Below are 20,815 nucleotides of genomic sequence, written 5' to 3' on the forward strand. Positions count from 1 at the left end.
CAAGCTCGAGACCCTGGGTCTCGACCCCGCCCTGTGCAACTGGGTACTGGACTTCTTGACGGGCCGCCCCCAGGTGGTGAGGGTAGGTAACAACATCTCCACCCTGCTGATCCTCAACACTGGGCCCCCACAAGGGTGCGTTCTGAGCCCTCTCCGTACTCCCTGTTCACCCACGACTGCGTGGCCATGCACACCTCCAACTCAATCATCAAGTTTGCGGACGACACTACAGTGGTAGGCTTGATTACCAACAACGACGAGACGGCCTACAGGGAGGAGGTGAGGGCCCTCGGAGTGTGGTGTCAGGAAAATAACCTCACACTCAACGTCAACAAAACAAAGGAGATGATTGTGGACTTCAGGAAACAGCAGAGGGAGCACCCCCCTATCCACATCGACGGGACAGTAGTGGAGAGGGTAGTAAGTTTTAAGTTCCTCGGCGTACACATCACGGACAAACTGAATTGGTCCACCCACACAGACAGCGTGGTGAAGAAGGTGCAGCAGCGCCTCTTCAACTTCAGGAGGCTGAAAAAATTTGGCTTGTCACCAAAAGCACTCACAAACTTCTACAGATTCCCAATCGAGAGCATCCTGTCGGGCTGTATCACCGCCTGGTACGACAACTGCTCCACCCACAACCGTAAGGCTCTCGAGAGGGTAATGAGGTCTGTACAACGCATCACTGGGGGCAAACTACCTGCCCTCCAGGACACCTACACCACCCGATGTCACAGGAAGGCCATAAAGATCATCAAGGACAACAACAACCCGAGCCACTGCCTGTTCACCCCGCTACCATCCAGAAGGTGAGGTCAGTGCAGGTGCATCAAAGCAGGGACCGAGAGACTGAAAATTAGCTTCTATCTCAAGGCCATCAGACTGTTAAACAGCCACCACTAACATTTAGTGGCCGCTGTCAACATACTGACTCAACTCCAGCTCACTTTAATAATGGAAATGTATGGAAATGTATCAAAAATGTATCACTAGCCACTTTATAAACAATGCCACTTAATATATAATGTATATGGATATACTGTACTCTATCATGTACTGCATCTTGCCATCTTTATGTAATACATGTATCACTAGCCACTTTAAACTATGCCACTATGTTTACATACCCTACATTACCCATCTCATATGTATGTACTGTACTCGATACCATCTACTGCATCTTGCCTATGCCGTTCTGTACCATCACTCATTCATATATCTTTATGTACATATTCTTTATCCCTTTACACTTGTGTGTATAAGATAGTAGTTGTGGAATTGTTAGGTTAGATTACTCGTTGGTTATTACTGCATTGTCGGAACTAGAAGTCAAGCATTTCGCTACACTCGCAATAAGATTTGATTTGAATACAAATTCAAGGCACTATTTTATTTATTTATTGCAATGCACTATTTTAATTATGACAAATGTTAAGAAAATGTTGAGCAATGTAATAAAGTTATGACTTTTCGAATAAGTTACGTTACGCGTTATGTTGGCTGACAATTTGTTAGCTACGCTATCCTATTGCATATCATTACAGCAGTATGTACCGGTATGTTAGCTAGCAGCCTAATGTTAGTTGGCTACTCATACATTGAACTTGCTAACTAACCAATGTTTATTTACTTGATTGTTCACGTCATTCTTAGCTTAGCGGTATAGTCGTTAGAACCACTAAGTTTTTATTTTGATTATTTAATTACCTTAAACATGTTATCAATTTGGAGCGCCGCAACATGTTAAAATATGTCTAAATTGGGCATACCTATAAGTTGGGCAATTGAAGACATCTAGGGCTTATGTTAACTTTGATTGTGTTCGATTAAAATTATAGGCCTTTCAAACGTTTGAATGCAAAGTTGTATGCAGAATTATCGGCATATGACTTGATGCCTAGGGTGTAATTTTGCAACAAAAAAATGTTTTCTCCAAACAGAAAAAGCTAACAAGAGTTTCTATTGGACAAATGCAGGTAGGTCCCTCCCCGTTATGTTCAGGTAGATCGGTTTGTGTTGCAAAACATTTACCATTGCAATATTTCATGTACAGTCACATTGACCGTGTTAGTCTGAAGCGTGTTACCTATAGAATTCACAGATGGCGATGCCTCATTGCGATTGGTAACTCCCCATCATTTGCAACAATGGCAATGAGTATCATTACTATCTTTCCGTTGAAGTACCTCAAACTGTCTTGATTAGCAGCTGAGATTTAATTTTTATGAGTTGATTTTACTCCTGGCTCAGAGTTCGTCTGGGCAAGTGTCTTAAAACCTACTCTGAGCTGGGAGTTTTTTGTGTGTTAAAACTGGTTTTAACAGGATTCCTATGACCTTTTCTGAGATGCTTTTTGGATACGGGCCCTGATCTGATTATTTAAACATGACTTGATTCTTGAAATGTACCCGTTGAGTCCAGAGACTAAATATAGTAAGGTACAGAAACGTCTGTAGTTCACAAATTACACTGAGTTGCATCATATATTTGGCGTATTTGGGCTTAGAACAGGTCAAGTAACAATACTATATCCTTTTAAACAATTTTTATTCTGAAGTGTATTTCAAAATACATATGATTAATGATTTGAATGATTTATTTCACATTTTCCCAAAATCCCAAAGTTGATTGACACTGGAAGTATGATACATAATGACAATTGTAAAATTTCCATTTTGTTTGTCTAGACACGTGCGAACATTTTTGCACAAAATGTCATGTATTTACACCAAACAGAATTTGTTCTATGGCACATTTTGATATTGTGCAAAATATACTGTAGTTAGAGGATGTGAATGGGTTAAAGACATGCTCTGGAACCTTGGCAAATAGTATTTTTTCTTTTTTTACCTCCTGCTTTGGGCTGGATTTGTCAATGTGTAGTTCATACATGCATAATCTATGATCAGAATTGCTGTTTTACCTCAATTAGCCACATAATCCCTAGTTTCAAAGCGACTGTTTACTGGAAGCTGTTCAGTGCCATTTTCCCCCATGTGGGCCAGCCCCCTAGCAATTCGAATTCAAGCCAATGAGCTTCAGCCCCTCGCCATTTGAGTGATGGCTAGCAAGATGCGCACACAGCATCATTCTTGTTTGAGTCTTTGAAGGCTTGTTTGGAGCCTAATCCATAATATTATTTTATGATAATAGAAATACTGTATATATTTCTAAGACTCATCATATCAACTATCCAGTCCTGTCCAAGACCCAGCTACTCGGTCATATCCAAACTCTCCAACCTACCCATCCTCTCTTTCTTGCGCGCTCTTTCTCTCTCTTTCTCGCTCTCTCTCGCTCTCCTTCTCTTTCTATCTCTTTCTATCTCTCTCTCCCTCCCTCCCTCTGAGTTCATCTGTCATTAGACTTTCAGAATCAGATATTCATATGCTTTTTATCCATGCCAGAGGAATTAATATGATCAATCATTCTTTGTCTTCAACCGCATAAGTGTTTAGCTGGAGGGAGCTGACAGTCAACGGCTGTCTGAAATGGCACCCTTTTTACTAATGAGGGCCCATAGTGCTCTGGTCAAATGTAGTGTACTATATAGTGAATAGAGTGCCATTTGGGACGTATATACATAGTAATTACTAGACCGCTATGTCAGTGTATCATTCTGTTCTCTGCTCCATAGTTGTCCTTAAGTGGGATGATGATAGTAACAAATGCAGCTTTCAACACTGTTTTTCCTAATTTAATTCTAAAAAGATATTCAGAAGTTGGTGTACTCAATGCTGAGTCAGATGCTGAGCTATATTCAACCTCAATGCTTTTTGTCATCGTGTGTACATTGTGGTTATATAGTAGACCGACTGCATACAGAATTACCCTGTAATGTAGTCATGCAGCCATTTCAACTGCATGTCTTTGCTCCTTTGCACTGCAGTATCTCTACTTGCACATTCATCTTCTGCACATCTATCACTCTATCACAGTGTTTATTTGCGGAATTGTAATTATTTCACCACTACGGCCTATTTATTGCCTTACCTCAATCTTACTTCATTTGCACACACTGTATATAGACTTTTCTATTGTGTTGTTGACTGTATGCTTGTTTATTCCATATGTAACTCTGTTGTTGTTTGTCACACTGCTTTGCTTTATCTTGGCCAGGTCGCAGTTGTAAATGAGAACTTGTTCTCAACTGGCCTACCTGGTTAAGTAAAGGTGAAATAATAATAAATAAATAAAATGTAATTTTAAGCAGTTTTCAATGACATGATGAAGACAATCCAATTTGACTCACTAGTCATTAGTCACTGAAATTGAATAATTAGTTGATTCTCAGTGCAAGAGGCGTCATTACAGTCCCTGGTTCGAATCCAGGCTGTATCACATCCGGCCGTGATTGAGAGTCCCATAGGACGGTGCACAATTGGCCCAGCGTCGTCCGTCTTAGGCCGTCGTTGTAAATAAGAATTTGTTCTTAACTAACTGCCTAGTTAAAGAAAGGTTAAATATTTTTTTTGTTTTTTATATTATGTCCAGCTCAAATATAACTATCAGGCTTTTAGTGGGGGTCGAATTTGATTCGACTCACATGATCACACATATTAGGCTAGATATGAAATACTTTATGTCTGCCATCATGCTTGTACAGTATGTGACCTTTGACATAACAATTTACCTTTCAGCCAATGAATGCCCATATACCTGACGTTAGATGATATTGCTCCTCTTACCATAACAGACACATGTTGCCAGGGGTAACCGAGTGTAGAAAGATGGTTAGTCAGAAGTAACTGGATTCTGATTAGGAAACGATGTCTCTTGATTTCTCTGGTTCAGTGTAGCTGGCCAGGGGTTTGGCGGTGGGTGCTACTCAAATCAAACTTTATTTGTCATATGCGCCGAATACAACAAGTGTAGACCTTACCGTGAAATGCTTACTTACAAGCCCTTAACCAACAGTGCAGTTCAAGAAGAGTTAAGAAAATATTTACCAAATAAACTGAAGTAAAAAATAGTCAAAAGTAATACAATAACATAACAATAATGAGGCTATATACAAGGGGTGCCGTTACCAAGTCAGTGTGCGAGGGTACAGGTTAGAGGTAATTTGTACATGTAGGTAGGGGTGAAGTGACTATGCATAGATAATAAACAGAGTAGCAGCAGTGTGCAAAACAAATTGAGGGGGGGGGGGGGGGTCAATGTAATAGTCCGGTGGCCATTTGCAGGCAATCCGTTTTAAAATGTTTTGCAACAGATTTTTTCCCCACCTTTTTATTTATACAGGTAAGTCAATTAAGAACAAATTATTATTTACGATGATGACCTCATTGGAACAGTAAGTCCACGTAGGCCTCTCCGTTTCAGTCCATTTTCTGGTTTGGTGCCTAATGAACTGGACCCTGGATCTGGCCGGTCAGGGAAGGGATATGGGTTAGGGTTTTCCCCCACCTCTAAACACATTGACCCTGTTGTCAGCCTCTCATTAATGAGGGTTAGATCCCCCTGATGTAATAGGACATCTCCCTGTTATTAGCTAACTACTTGTTTGTGAGCGGAGGCCTTTTGCAGTTTATACACTCGTGGGCGCGATTGTATGGCCATCTGGGTGAGTCAGCCAGAAGAAAATTGATCTGATTTAAATCCTGCACACAAATTCTATGAGCTCAACTTCCTCTTCTGCTGTTTCGGACTAAATCACTCACTCAGTCATTCTGACTTTGGGTAAACAATAATATAACACATTCTCAGGTACATCATCTTCTAACTTAGAGTTTACACTTTAACAAAGAACGCCCTATTTGTTTCGCTGACGTCATGGGTATGTGTTTGTGTGTTGCAATAATAAGCACAGCAGGTATTAACATCATCATTCGAATATGACATTTCCACATAATGGCCTAGTTTGTTTAGCTTATTGCTTTCTTCCTGAAGTACATATGGCTAGGCTAGTTGGTGTGGTTTGATCCCGTTTGATCATTACATCCATAGGCCATCATGATTGACATCTTAGTCCATAACCTGAGTTACTCACGGCAGAGGTATGCTTATAGGTATTAGATGTAATCCTTTTGTTTGGATATGTCTGTATGGTATTAACTAGGGCTGGAAATTGCCAGGGACCTCACAATATATTATCACGATACTTAGGTGCCGATACGATATGTATTGCGTTTCGATACTGTGATTTTATTGCAATTTGATATTCCAAACATGTTGCTCACTAAATGTCTGCTGCAGAGAGAAGACCAAGAGCATGAGAAAACAATTTGATCAGTCAGGGAAATAACCTGTTTTCAGCCCTTTTAACTCACTATTTAAAAATAATAGTTTTCTATATACTTCAAATGTCAATATAATATCGTCCAGAAATAATATTGTGATATGTAACTATCTATTGCCCCCCCCCCCCCCCCATCATTAGTGTTAACTCAATTATTCTTAATATTGACATAGGTGAGAGAGGGAGAGCTTATTAGCCTGACCTTACAAAACATTGTGGTGTGTCCTTAGTCTGCAGGAAACAAACTCGGAGATAATAAGGTTGGCTTTTCTATTATACACTCCAATACCAATTACCAAACTGTAATGGATGCATAGTTTGAATTGGCAATTCTAATTATGTTTTTGCAGAATGCTTGAGTAAAGCTGGTGAGCAACCACATTGCTCCTGCTACTCAGGTGGGACACAAAGAGACGTACAGATGTCCAGACAGATGTCCTCACTCATCAGAAAGGCCTAGGCCACTGAGGCCAGGCAGACTGTGCAGTCTATGTGTACATCCATTGGACCTGCTGGGGGGGGGGGGGGGGGGGGGGGGGGGGGGGGGGGGGGGGGGGGTCATAGGCTTATTTCAGTCCTGTACACTACACTACCTCTGGGTATGTTTTCTGTGGTTAGAATAGAGAAGGGGCTTGACATGTGCTGCTGGCTTGGATTCATGCGCACATCCACTGGGTAAGCAGATACAAAAGATAACCTCGGAAAAACGGCCGATGGTAGTCATCTCGATTGCTAGTTTATCTCGAGATTCCTTGAACCATTTCCTTTCAGAATCCTAGATATTTTTTATTTTTTTTAACTAGGCAAGTCAGTTAAGAACAAATTTTTATTTACAGTGACGGCCTACACCGGCCAAACCCGGACGACGCTGGGCCAATTGTGCGCCGACCTATGGGACTCCCAATCACGGCCGGTTGTGATACATCATGGATATGAACCAGAGTGACGCCTCAAGCACTGAGATGCAGTGGCTTAGACCGCTGTGCCACTCGGGATCCCACTTGATAGCCACATCGACACTACAGCAGACAATAAATATAGCTGAAGTAACTCATATTGAACCGTAGATTACCACTGATATCATATGGTATAAGCTAACAATCCCTGCAATAATACATGTAATATTCCCAGATGAGGGACAACCACACAGGGAGTGTCTGATTCCATAACATTATTGGATTTTCTTTATCAACCGTAAGCTGTTCATACAGTGTGTGTGTGTGTGTGTGTGTGTGTGTGTGTGTGTGTTTGCATTCCACAATGAAGGTTAATTAAACCGAAGGCTATCTGTGGGCGTTGGTGTCGTGTTACAGCATCTGTTGGCTGATCCTTGTCTGTCCGTCCATCCATCCGTCTGTCAGTAGTGGGTCATTCAGTCTCCCAGACAGACGTCAGACTATGGTCTTGCGTAATTTAACTCTTAACCAGATAGTTGTATCAAAGGCGCTTAACAATAATTCTTATGAAGTTGCCGCCCATCCACATCCGAAAACTTTAACACAACAGTGAGTCTGATACTCTGCTGTTTGTCACGGCTCCATGTAGCTCCGTCTGCTCACACTGGTGGGGCATCAAACAGATGAGGCACGTAGAGCGCTCAACACCACTAAGCTAAACAGTGATTCTATGCTTTATGTGGTCTTTGTAATGTTCTCTTCCCTGTACTCCCTTGTCTTCTGTAAGCCTAGTATAGCCACAGTACAGTAGTTGAGATTTTCCCAGATTGCTTGTATGCAACATGTTTGTGTGTGAGTACAGTTTGTAACACTGACGGTGATAATGGAAGGACATTTTATGTGTGTTCTCCTCAGACACTGGGAGGCCATTAAGAGGTGGGATGAAGCCATCCAGCTGACTCCAGACAACCCTCTACTGTATGAGATGAAGTCCCAGGTACGTTACAATACTACAGCTTTCAGCCACTTATCCTCCTCCTGCTGCTCTTTCTCCTCCTGCTGCTCTCCCTCCTCCTCTTGCCCCTTCTAAGCCTCTACTGTACGAAATGAAGTCCCAGGTACATTACAGTACTGCAGGTCTCAGACACTTATCCTGCTTTCCTTCCTGCTCTCCAACTCTCCAGTCCTCAGACCACAGCCAGCTTGTTGGGACCGGGTACGGCCAGTTGAGACCGGGTTCGGCCAGTTGGGACCGGGTACGGCCAGTTGGGACCGGGTACGGCCAGTTGGGACCGGGTACGGCCAGTTGGGACCGGGTACGGCCAGTTGGGACCGGGTACGGCCAGTTGGGGCCGGGTAAGGCCACTTGGGGCCGGGTACGTCCACTTGGGGCCGGGTACGTCCACTTGGGGCCGGGTACGTTCACTTGGGACCGGGTTCGGCCAGTTGGGACCGGGTTCGGCTAGTTGGGACCGGTACGGCCAGGTGCAGCCAGATGAAGCCAGGTACAGCCAGGTGGGGCCAGGTACAGCCAGATGGGGCCAGGTACAGCCAGATGGGGCCAGGTACAGCCAGATGGGGCCAGGTACAGCCAGATGGGGCCAGGTACAGCCAGGTGGGGCCAGGTACAGCCAGGTGGGGCCAGGTACAGCCAGGTGGGGCCAGGTACAGCCAGGTGGGGCCAGGTACAGCCAGGTGGGGCCAGGTACAGCCAGGTACGGCCAGATGGGGCCAGGTACAGCCAGATGGGGCCAGGTACAGCCAGGTGGGGCCAGGTACAGCCAGATGGGGCCAGGTACAGCCAGGTGGGGCCAGGTACGGCCAGATGGGGCCAGGTACGGCCAGATGGGGCCAGGTACGGCCAGATGGGGCCAGGTACGGCCAGATGGGGCCAGGTACGGCCAGGTGGGGCCAGGTACGGCCAGGTGGGGCCAGGTACGGCCAGGTGGGGCCAGGTACGGCCAGGTGGGGCCAGGTACGGCCGGGTGACGCCAGGTACGGCCGGGTGACGCCAGGTACGGCCGGGTGACGCCAGGTACGGCCGGATGGGGCCAGGTACGGCCGGATGGGGCCAGGTACGGCCGGATGGGGCCAGGTACAGCCAGATGGGGCCAGGTACAGCCAGGTGGGGCCAGGTGGGGCCAGGTACGGCCAGGTGGGGCCAGGTGGGGCCAGGTACAGCCAGATGGGGCCAGGTACAGCCAGAAAGGGCCAGGTACAGACAGATGGGGCCAGGTACGGCCAGGTGGGGCCAGGTACGGCCAGGTGGGGCCAGGTGACGCCAGGTACGGCCGGATGGGGCCAGGTACGGCCGGATGAGCCAGGTACAGCCAGATGGGGCCAGGTACAGCCAGATGGGGCCAGGTACAGCCAGATGGGGCCAGGTACAGCCAGATGGGGCCAGGTACAGCCAGATGGGGCCAGGTACAGCCAGATGGGGCCAGGTACAGCCAGGTGGGGCCAGGTACAGCCGGGTGGGGCCAGGTACAGCCGGGTGGGGCCAGGTACAGCCGGGTGGGGCCAGGTAGAGCCGGGTGGGGCCAGGTAGAGCCGGGTGGGGCCAGGTAGAGCCGGGTGGGGCCAGGTAGAGCCGGGTGGGGCCAGGTAGAGCCGGGTGGGGCCAGGTAGAGCCGGGTGGGGCCAGGTAGAGCCGGGTGGGGCCAGGTAGAGCCGGGTGGGGCCAGGTAGAGCCGGGTGGGGCCAGGTACAGCCGGGTGGGGCCAGGTACAGCCAGGTGGGGCCAGGTACAGCGTCTGTCTCTGCTACACACAGAACATTTTGTTTTGTATGATCCCTTTTTATCTCTTTCTTGTTCTCTGTGCTGGTACAGTACAAATACAGTGTGTCTTTCAAAGATTTCAAAGTGAATCTCTTCATACAAGGATAGTAAGTAGAGGATAGACATGGTTTGTTCTCGATGGTCAAAGATTGTGTGTGTCACACTGTGTGTGCAGTGTGCAGTATGCATGTTGACGTGTTCTTGATCCCATGTCATCAGGATGTTCTCAGTTCTCACCTAACCCTCTCCCGGCTGCCACATTGGTATGCTTTATAGTGAGAGCAGAGGACAATGGTTTGGTCGGCATGGTGATGCCAATGTGGAAACCATCCAACCTGGGCTCCACTGGGACTATCAGTGTGGGAACCATCTCATTTTGTGGGCAGTGTACACATAGCCTGTCTTCTCTTGTGAGTCTGTACATTAGTCAAAGCTTTCCTTGTGTCAGTCTCTGTTTAGGGCCAAACAGCATTCCAGTTTGCTCAGTTTTTGGGTTAATTCTTTCCAATGTGTCAGGTAATTATCTTTTTGTTTTCTCATGATTTGGTGGGTCTTTCTTCCTTCTTCCCTCCCTCCCCTGCCACCCAGGTGTCAATGAGATTAGGCTAGCTAGCCAACAGAGATGTGATTGGGGGGGAATCATAGAGCAGAGCAGTTGGCTATCCCTGACTGTGATCTATAGTCACACCACGTGTACCCACACTTCTCCAATAGTATCTGTACCACAGTTAACTTTCTCCTTATATATAGCCTTAAGCTTTCCAAGCAGCATTTTCCCTCCACGCTTTTAATGGCTGACATTATCAACCATGATATGAAATCTGAGAAGAACTCTACTGTATTTTGGGCTGCTAAATAACTTTATTAGTCATGTTTTAAAAGGGACACATAAAAAGGGGTCACAAACACACAGAACTCTATTAGTAGCAGAGGAGACATTTCCCTCATTAACTACATTCTGATGGGTTTCATTACACAGTTTTAACACCGTCTGACCGGTGCAATAAAAATATCTGTCCCCATTTGTCGAGTCTCTGTCAGTTGGGCGTTCTCCACATGCTGCAAGACGAGCTCTAGGAGTCTCTTATCAGACGTTAGACAGCTCTCTCAGAGCCAGAAGACTGAGACAGATGCAACTCAGACATTTGCTTCACTTTCTCTTATCACCTTCCCCCCTTTAACTCAATTAGCCTCTCTATGACATGCACTGTCCTCTTTGTGTCTGTCCATCACGCTCTCCTTTGAATGCCTAGTCCTTCTGTGTTCGTCACTTTCTCCTTTGAACGTTTTGATTGGCGTGAGATCCCATTGCAGCTCAGTCATCACTGATGTCTTTCTGTAAAGCTGCATGAGGCATGAATGTTGAGGACTAACTTTATTGTCCATTGAATATAATGTTTACCCTAGAATAACAGTCAAAAACAGAATATGAGAGCGGGGGGGTGTTTCAAAGACTAGAACACTGTTTGTTATTTCCCCACACATTCCAACATATACCATCTCTGATAAACCACATTTATTATTCTCATGTCTTAAACAATCACTTATTGAGTCACCTTTCTCTCTTGGTTAAACAAAAGCAGTGTCTCAGTATGCTGGTTCCGTCCTCTCTACCTCAGCACAGCGCTGAGGTATCTCCTGTGGTCTGCAGTCCAGAGACAGATGGAGGCATTAGCAGTGTATCACTAGAGGTCCCTGTGTATTATGGCCTTGAACCTCCCAGTACTCTAACCTCATTGTAATGTAATAGCAGGTTATTTACCAGGATCCTGCCCCTAGTTCGTCTGGCATTGCTAATTATAATACATAACGTAGACAATAAGACTGCACTATAACGTCACGACCAGCGCATTTTCCACAGGCACGTCACTAAGGAATATCCGTCAGGATGACTGGCTTCGCATGCACACTGATCAGTCCTCTGGTGCTGTGATCTAATTTCCTACTGACTGCTGAATTGACAAACAGGCCTCAGTTATCTCTGTCACTGATGCTGGGATGGTGGAGGAGTGCGACTGGCTTATAAGGGACGTTAACCATCCTCACCATTTTGTGAGTTACTCTGTGTTGCCTGTGTCACCATATCTGTTTATTTATCTGTTGCTAAAGTTGAATAGAATGGTGCTTTATTATATTTTTATTCAGGATGCAAATGTGACTTTTCCCCTAATCCCAGAGACGACACACATACAGTTTACTTCCGTGATGGTGCAAAATATGTCTTTATGCAGAGTCTGTTTGACCCTTGCCCTCTGACCCTTGACCTGCAGGTGCTGACCATTCTGCAGGAGGTGTTCCCAGCGGTGCAGGCAGCAGAGATGGCTGTGAAGCTCCGCCCCCTGTGGTGGGAGGGCTGGCAGACCCTAGGCCGTGCCCAGCTCAGTCTGGGTGAGGTGGACCTGGTCAGTTTTACCACCTACACATTTTTCACACTGTCGTGCCAACCCTTAACAAACTGTGCTGTCTCGGATATTTTCTTTTCACATGGTCCTGTTGAGCACAGTTCCAGCAACTGTGGAGGATGTGTAACCAGGCCAGCTTGGTTGGCTCTGCTAGGATTGGCTCTGCGAGGTTTGGTTCTCTAGTGTGAAAAGCAGGTAACCTAACTTGTGATCCATGAACAGAAAAACTAAGATTTTAGTGCATAATGCGCTTCTCCCTCTGACATCACTACAAGGTTAGCAGGTGGCTGAGTCGTACGTGTCTCACATGTTACTGTATGGAGGTGAGACTGTAAGGAACGGAGATTGTAGGGAAGAGGCCCTAGCTTGTCTGTCATCCCCACAGACACTAAAATGTCAGTCATTACCCTGAGCTCTTATTTTTAACTTTTCCCTGTCTCGCTGAGATAAAGTTGCTCTTCTTTTAAAACACACCCAAGTGCCTGGGGCATGGAAGATCACTTAAGGTGCCCGACGGTGCACGCCTGAACCTGTATGAAACCTGGCTGGATCACAGTTGGACTGCTGCTCTGCCTCTTAGACAGGAGAGAAAAAACACCTAGCTGAACTGAGAAACCCTATGGCTAATGGCCCTGTGTGTACGTCTCTACATCTCTAATGTCCCGGGGCAACTTAACTGTCAAAAGTTTACCCAAAACAACAATGGGAAGTGTTGAAAGTTACCCGAGCTACAGCCCGCCAAATATATACACGCTTACATATATAATGGAGAGGAGAAAATGGCAGTCTATTTTTAGAGGGCCTTGTTCAGTCTCGTTTCAGGACGTTGTGTGCATCGACATGTTTGAGTAGCGCCCTGTTTGCACAAAGACGGGCGCAGTGATCTCTGGCTTCACATACACATGTCTCTCTCTCGCTCTGTTTTTTCTTGTTCTCTCTCTGTCCATTTCTCTCTTGGTCACTTGTTTTTTTTCTTGTTCACTGTTCTCTCTGTCCATTTCTCACTCTTTTCAATCTGCTGTTTTCTCTTGTTCTGTTTCTCCCTCTCTCTGTATTTCCTCCTATGTATTTTTATTTCTCTCTGTATTTACCTAGTGCCCTGATTGACTCTGAATGGCATATGTGCTATTATAATAAACATCAAATTTTTATATGTAGTGTATGACAAAAGTAGGCTATCAGATCTAAGGGGCGGTTTTGTCATTTGGTTGGGGAATCGTTGTTGAAATGAGAGAAAGAAGGAGCTCAGAAGACCTAATTCCATCTTTGAAAGATCTGTGCTTTTGAAAGAACTGTGTGAATACAAACCATTTATCCTATGAGTCTTGACTTGCCAGAGTTCATTTGTCAAAAGCTTTTTTTCTTGACAGTTTCGCTTGACTTAGCCTTTATAGTATTTTTGTTTGCATACTTGTTCCAGTTGGGCAAACCAGTCCAGTTCAGGAATGTTGGCCTAATAAGAGCCGAGGTCTCCTTTAGGACTGGTATTTGAGGAGATTAGAGAGACAGAAAGTTGTTTAAGTCCCATCCTTTTAACATACAGATACAGGCCATAATAGTCCAGGTGTGATTGCCGAGTCCTGTAATGGTGGCTAGTAAAATCGCTTCGCCATTCTGTGAATCATATCGTGTTCTCATTTGGACCCTGAGAAGAATAAGAGGGGAGGTAGAGAGAAACAGAAGCAGGAGAGGGAGAGACCAGGAGAAAGAGTGTGCAGGAGAGATGGCGAATGAGAGAGGGCAAGAGGAAGCATCTTCACCACCCATGGGATAAGGAGTGTATAACTAAATAATCAGGGCCTGGAGTTTTCCCTGGTAGACAGAAAAAACTCCTGGCACTACCCATAGTATTAGTAATAAATAATAATATATTGAATGTGTAATGTGCTTTTCATTAAAAAATAATGTCGAAGTGCTACAATTAGTGCGTTAAAATAATGAATAACAAGAGACATACAGTGAGGAGAACAAGTATTTGAAACACTGCCGATTTTGCAGGTTTTCCTACTTACAAAGCATGTAGAGGTCTGTAATTTTTGTCATAGGTACACTTCAACTGTGAGAGACGGAATCTAAAAAATCCAGAAAATCACATTGTATGATTTTTAAGTAATTAATTTGCATTTTATTGCATGACATAAGTATTTGATACATCAGAAAAGCAGAACTTAATATTTGGTACAGAAACCTTTGTTTGCAATTACAGAGATCATACGTTTCCTGTAGTTCTTGACCAGGTTTGCACACACTGCAGCAGGGATTTTGGCCCACTCCTCCATACAGACCTTCTCCAGATCCTTCAGGTTTCGGGGCTGTCGCTGGGGAATACGGACTTTCAGCTCCCTCCAAAGATTTTCTATTGGGTTCAGGTCTGGAGACTGGCTAGGCCACTCCAGGACCTTGAGATGCTTCTTACGGAGCCACTTCTTAGTTGCCCTGGCTGTGTGTTTCGGGTCGTTGTCATGCTGGAAGACCCAGCCACGACTCATCTTCAATGCTCTTACTGAGGGAAGGAGGTTGTTGGCCAAGATCTCGCGATACATGGCCCCATCCATCCTCCCCTCAATACGATGCAGTTGTCCTGTCCCCTTTGCAGAAAAGCATCCCCAAAGAATGATGTTTCCACCTCCATGCTTCACAGTTGGGATGGTGTTCTTCGGGTTGTACTCATCCTTCTTCTTCCTCCAAACACGGCGAGTGGAGTTTAGACCAAAAAGCTCTATTTTTGTCTCATCAGACCACATGACCTTCTCCCATTCCTCCTCTGGATCATCCAGATGGTCATTGGCAAACTTCAGACGGGCCTGGACATGCGCTGGCTTGAGCAGGGGGACCTTGTGTGCGCTGCAGGATTTTAATCCATGACGGCGTAGTGTGTTACTAATAGTTTTCTTTGAGACTGTGGTCCCAGCTCTCTTCAGGTCATTGACCAGGTCCTGCCGTGTAGTTCTGGGCTGATCCCTCACCTTCCTCATGATCATTGATGCTTCACGAGGTGAGATCTTGCATGGAGCCCCAGACCGAGGGTGATTGACCGTCATCTTCAACTTCTTCCATTTTCTAATAATTGTGCCAACAATTGTTGCCTTCTCACCAAGCTGCTTGCCCATCCCAGCCTTGTGCAGGTCTACAATTTTAGCCCTGATGTCCTTACACAGCTCCCTGGTCTTGGCCATTGTGGAGAGGTTGGAGTCTGTTTGATTGAGTGTGTGGACAGGTGTCTTTTATACAGGTAACGAGTTCAAACAGGTGCAGTTAATACAGGTAATGAGTGGAGAACAGGAGGGCTTCTTAAAGAAAAACTAATAGGTCTGGGAGAGACGGAATTCTTACTGGTTGGTAGGTGATCAAATACTTATGTCATGCAATAAAATGCAAATTAATTACTTAAAAATCATACAATGTGATTTTCTGGATTTTTGTTTTAGATTCCGTCTCTCACAGTTGAAGTGTACCTATGATAAAAATTACAGACCTCTACATGCTTTGTAAGTGGGAAAACCTGCAAAATCGGCAGTGTATCAAATATTTGTTCTCCCCACTGTAGACAAATAAGGACTCAACTAGACCGGCCCATTGACACAAAGAACACTGCTGACGCTACAAGGACAACAAGGAACACGGCAATAACTAACTAACAGAAGGCCTTCCCAAAGAGGATGTTTTTTAGGCCAATTTTAAAGGAGCCCAGAGTCTGTGGTGCCTTCAGGTGGTCCGGGCGTGCGTCCCAGAGGGGGGGGAGCTTGGTCCTGGCGGACGTGGAGGAGCTGGCTATTGCTCGACCCGAGGTTGCGGGCAGGGTAAAGGGATAAGAGCAATTATCTGATTTTAAGATTTATTATCTAACAATCTTATTTCCCAAGGGAATAGATAAAGTTGTATATCTTATTAATCTACTGATGTGTAAACACTGATGCTGATCAGTGCCTTTTAGTTTAGAATGAGGTGGATGAGGTTATTCTTGGTCATTACTGAACCTGCATCAGCCCCATCTTAGAATGAATCACCTAACAAAAGCTTGAGTCAATTGAGTTTGGTCTGTCTGAGATACTTGGTTATTAATTTGAGCTCGGACAGAGATAGCTGGAAGGGATTCAGCAAAGCATTTCTAATGGTATTCAACTCATTTCGGTCACGATCAGATGTAATTTGCGAACTCAACCATTATCATGAAAAGTACATAGTGAGATTAAAGATTAATTTAATAATTCCACCGGCAGGGCAATGGTTTGATTTATTAGCCCATTACTATGTGAAGTATGATTTGCCCTCCTCCAGAGTTAGACAATTATGTGTAAATCTATGTACTTATGACTGGTCAGGTGAATGATGGATGGAGGCTGTAGTAATGATGCGGTGAATCTCTCTATAATGAAACCAATGTGACAGGAATGAGGTTTTGTTGTAGCTGACATTCTGAAGAGAGACTAGAGCTACCGCTTCACATTGTTGCCAGTCTCACGCTTCCTCACATCCTCAAATTAGAGGTATTATTACGCAGAAACGGCAGACCTGCATCCGGATCCTTTTGAGCGTATTTCTTCCGGAACATAGGGATCCTAGGAAACGTATCTATTACGACTTTAACTGTTCACTCTTTACAGATGGTGGGACTCAAAAGAGAGTGCTATAGATTCTTTGATGTCCTATGGCTTTTAGATGTACAACATTTTTTACATGATTACTGTAGACCGTCTAGTAGAGTGATCTTTGATTGTAATATGAACGAACCGTCAACATATGACTTTCTCTGTAGCGTTGGAGTTGTTTTATGGTTCTTCTCAGCAGGCATTGTGACCAACAACACCCACTACTTCTTTTAGTGTCAGAGCAGATCTAAATCTGATTTCAAAACAAAGCCCTGAATCTTTTCCGGATAATAGTATAAAAAAGCACAAATCACCCCGTTTGAAAACATAAATGTACATTAGAGACCTTCCCTTAACTTTGTCCATTTCCATGATTCCTATTTCAAGTGAAAGGGTCTGATTACCATACACTAGCAATGTACATAGAAACAGGACCCCTGGGGACAACCATAACACTACAGTTGTTTTTACTCATCAAGCTTCTCCAATGGTCATATCACGTCAATGCTTTGGTATTTGGTATTTTATTTATTTATTAAGATCCCCATTAGCTGTTGTGAAAGCAGCAGCCACTCTTCCTGGGTTCGACATAAAACATGCCATTGTACAGAACACCAATAGGCAAGAACAGCTCAAGGACAGAACTACACAAAAACTACACACCTTTCCTTTCAAAGCCTTAAATCTTCCCCAATAAATATTTGTCCTTCATTACCAGTCATTTGTGTTCATCTTAAATCAATAAAAAGATGTTAACAGAAAGGAAAATACCACAAAGGTCTTCATCCTGTCAACAGGCGGTGAGGTCCTTCCAGGTAGCGGTCCACCTGTGTCCGTCAGAGCGCCCCCTCTGGTCGGATGACCTGGCGTGGGCGCGGCGGCTGCAGCAGCAGAGACGGACGGCCCAGGACCAGACCCAGCGGGAGGAGGAGGCCCAGCGGGATGTCCTGAACCCTCCAGAGCTTCAGCAGGACTACGACTTTGAGTCAGACGAGGTGGTGGTGGCCTGCGCTGCCGTAGCCGAGAGACAGAGACACTATGAGGAACTGAAGAGGACAGTCGTGGTTGTCGACGCTGAGGGGAATTCTAGGGAGGTACCTGTGGAGGAGGAGGGGTCAGGGGACACACCCTCTTCATCACAGGATCAGTTGGTCAAAGCACGGGGACTATGATCTGTCTCTAAGGAGTTATGGGCTAGAATGAATCATATGGACTAGAATGGATCTTATGGACTGAAATGGGTCTTTTTGTTTGTTTTTGTTGTTTTGAGTCTTTAGTCTTATGCATGTCGTTATGGTTTTCTGCTTTAGTCTACAACAGACTGTGGGTGATAGAGGTAGATTTAATCAAATAGATTTTTGTTTTAGTGTGTTATGTTTTCACTATTTATCAATGCTCTCATATTACTGCCATTTTAAAAGACTGAATTTGAGCGTAGCCAAAAATAATTATCATCATAATTTGGCACTCAGAGGTCAATAGTCACTCATGTTGATTAATCCTCCTCCTGAAAAGAGGATCCTGTTGTGTTTTGGAATATGTCTGTCAGTCCCATTTATCTCCGACACATTCAGGGCCGGTTTCCCCAGACACAGATTTAACCTAGTCCTGGACTAAAAAGCTTTTCACTGGAGACTCTCTATTGAGCTTGCTTTTCCATCCAGGACAAGGCTTACTCTGTGTCCGGGAAGCTGCCCCTTAGTCTTTTGAAATGTCTATGAGAACATTCAGAACGTCTTTGTTAGATGACTGGAAAAGATCTCCCTGGAAAACTCCTCTCGCTTGAGTCCATCAGTCAAGCTGTTATAAAAAAAGTAAACTTTTTGAATTGCAGTTTCATGCAACATAGTCGCAGTTGGAAGTGCTATTTCATAATGACTAACGGACTGGTCTTTTCTGTTGGGAAACTCTGTCTCCACGGTAACTCAGAGAAATAATATTGCATGAGTATTCCCAGAATTCCAGCTGAGTTGTTAGGATGTGTGTGTCATATGACCCTCCATAGGGGGCAGGTGAGCTGCTAAAACAATAGGTCCACCTTGGCCCTGAAATCTAGCAGCTGGATTGCGCTGTGCAGTCAGCCTGGACTGGCCATGCTGAAAAGCCTAGAAGCTTGAACAGTCATTGAATTTGAATGGCATCTTCTAATAGCAAGATTGTTTTCATGGGACACTCAATGGGTTTTGTATGACAAAAACAGGCTATCAGATTTAGGGGTTTATTATTGGCGATATTAAAGAGAGGCGCTGTGAAAGAGGAGACAGGTTTTTGAGAAGATTCATGTATCCTCCTTGTCTTTATTAAAATCATATTAAGACCATTTCGTCATCGGTATCTCTCTTAAATATATTTCCTAGTAGTACAGCGTTAAAGGAGTATTCTGACAGAGGGAACTGGCCTCGTACTAGAACATGAACCTCAGGGGATGCTTTAGGATTTAAATAGGGCATTACACGTCAGGAACATTTTGTCAATAGAAATCATTAGACAATAAATTGTTCTCGGTAAAGAACTACAAACAGTGCCTATATCATTGTAATTGGTAGGATATGTGTTTTGGTCATCATCACTACGATGGAAGTAGGCAAAGAAGCAGCAACTATGGGTAAACGCAGACCTTGTTCTCTCAACAAGTCAACCTCACTGAGGGTACGTGTTTACAGTGCAAACATCTGGTGATGTTGCCAAAGCCATTCAAATCATTTAAACACCTGGCACAAAAATTCTCAAAACAAGTCTGGAGCATAAGATTGTGGTAGTGTCTCAAAATGGGCCCTGAATGTGTTTGTGACAGTAATTCATTTTATAGGACTGAGTTCATTCACTGGTCATGTGGGGGACGATAGGAGCTGTAAACAAATAGTGGGTGAGGGAACAACTGTTTAGACCATGAGAATGCTCATGTATAATGTGAGTTATATTGATGTTTCTATAACTGACCCAGTTGATGTAGGAATACTTTGTTCTGTAAATAATGAGAAAATGGATCCGTTTTACCTGTAATGTGTCAATTGAAAATAAATCAATTGGTTACAAGTAACATTGCAAATTGAATTTGACTTTTTATTTGCTATATGCTATATTTTGACTATTGTATTCACTCCACCAGCATAAGTCATGGAAAAGATTGAACAAAACTTGCTATACTACAAATATTAACTGGTGGATGTACAGTACAAAAGCCTACGTTATTCATCATTTAAAGTGTAAATAATTTGCCACCCTCACATGTTTTGTCATAAAGGTGCTGAAGTAGAGAAATTACATTTCTTTATTATTGATTAGAGGCATATTAACTGTAAAACATCTGAAAATGCTGCTTCCTTCTGAATAAAATGCCGCAAAACACATGCAGCCAACCTGACCCAGTCTTTCCAACTGACCTGATGAACTGACTACCTGATCAAGTCCTCTGAAAAACATTAGGATGAAGGATGGTGACTGACATTGATCAATGATCTGTAACCTCCGTCAGATTAATCCTGTAATCAGTATTTATGTTTATTTTTAGTGCCATCAGTGGGCTGGACTGATTGATAACTTATTTGTTCAGAGGCTTTGATCAGGTAGTCAGGTTACCAGGTCAATCGTAAAGACTGAGTCAGGTTGGCTGCATGTGTTTTGCTGTGTTTTCCTGTGGCCTGCTTACGACCTTCCTCATCGAGCTCTGGGTATTTCGCTCTACTTCTCATAGCCATAACCGCTTTATACAAATACTGCTTATTGATAATAATGTCAGTCAAAGTTGTTGTGAGTTTAGGTAATCAGTAAAAGGCTGGTTCAAGTTGATTGTATTTTGCACAGTCCAATATGACCCTCCTTCACCATCAAGCTCTGAGGGAGTTTCTCTACTTCAGAAGGAGTGTGGACAGGACTTGAAACATGGAGGTGTCGAGGGGCAGCCAGAG

General features: G+C 44.3%; 1 protein-coding gene across 4 annotated transcripts in view; it reads left to right on the forward strand.

The window, feature by feature from the left end:
- The window catches only part of LOC129818123 (tetratricopeptide repeat protein 33-like), a 58,796-nt gene extending 38,849 nt beyond the window's left edge, over positions 1–19,947 (forward strand). For all 4 annotated transcript variants that reach the window (XM_055873722.1, XM_055873723.1, XM_055873725.1 and 1 more), the window contains exons 3-5: positions 8,053–8,134; positions 12,187–12,318; positions 17,705–19,947. In XM_055873722.1, coding sequence (XP_055729697.1) covers positions 8,053–8,134; positions 12,187–12,318; positions 17,705–18,079 — 589 coding nt within the window. In that variant the 3' untranslated portion in view covers positions 18,080–19,947. The remainder of the gene's footprint in view (positions 1–8,052; positions 8,135–12,186; positions 12,319–17,704) is intronic.
- The last annotated feature ends 868 nt before the right edge of the window (positions 19,948–20,815 follow it).

This window comes from Salvelinus fontinalis, chromosome 21, assembly GCF_029448725.1.
Source record: "Salvelinus fontinalis isolate EN_2023a chromosome 21, ASM2944872v1, whole genome shotgun sequence".
NCBI lineage: Eukaryota > Metazoa > Chordata > Actinopteri > Salmoniformes > Salmonidae > Salvelinus > Salvelinus fontinalis.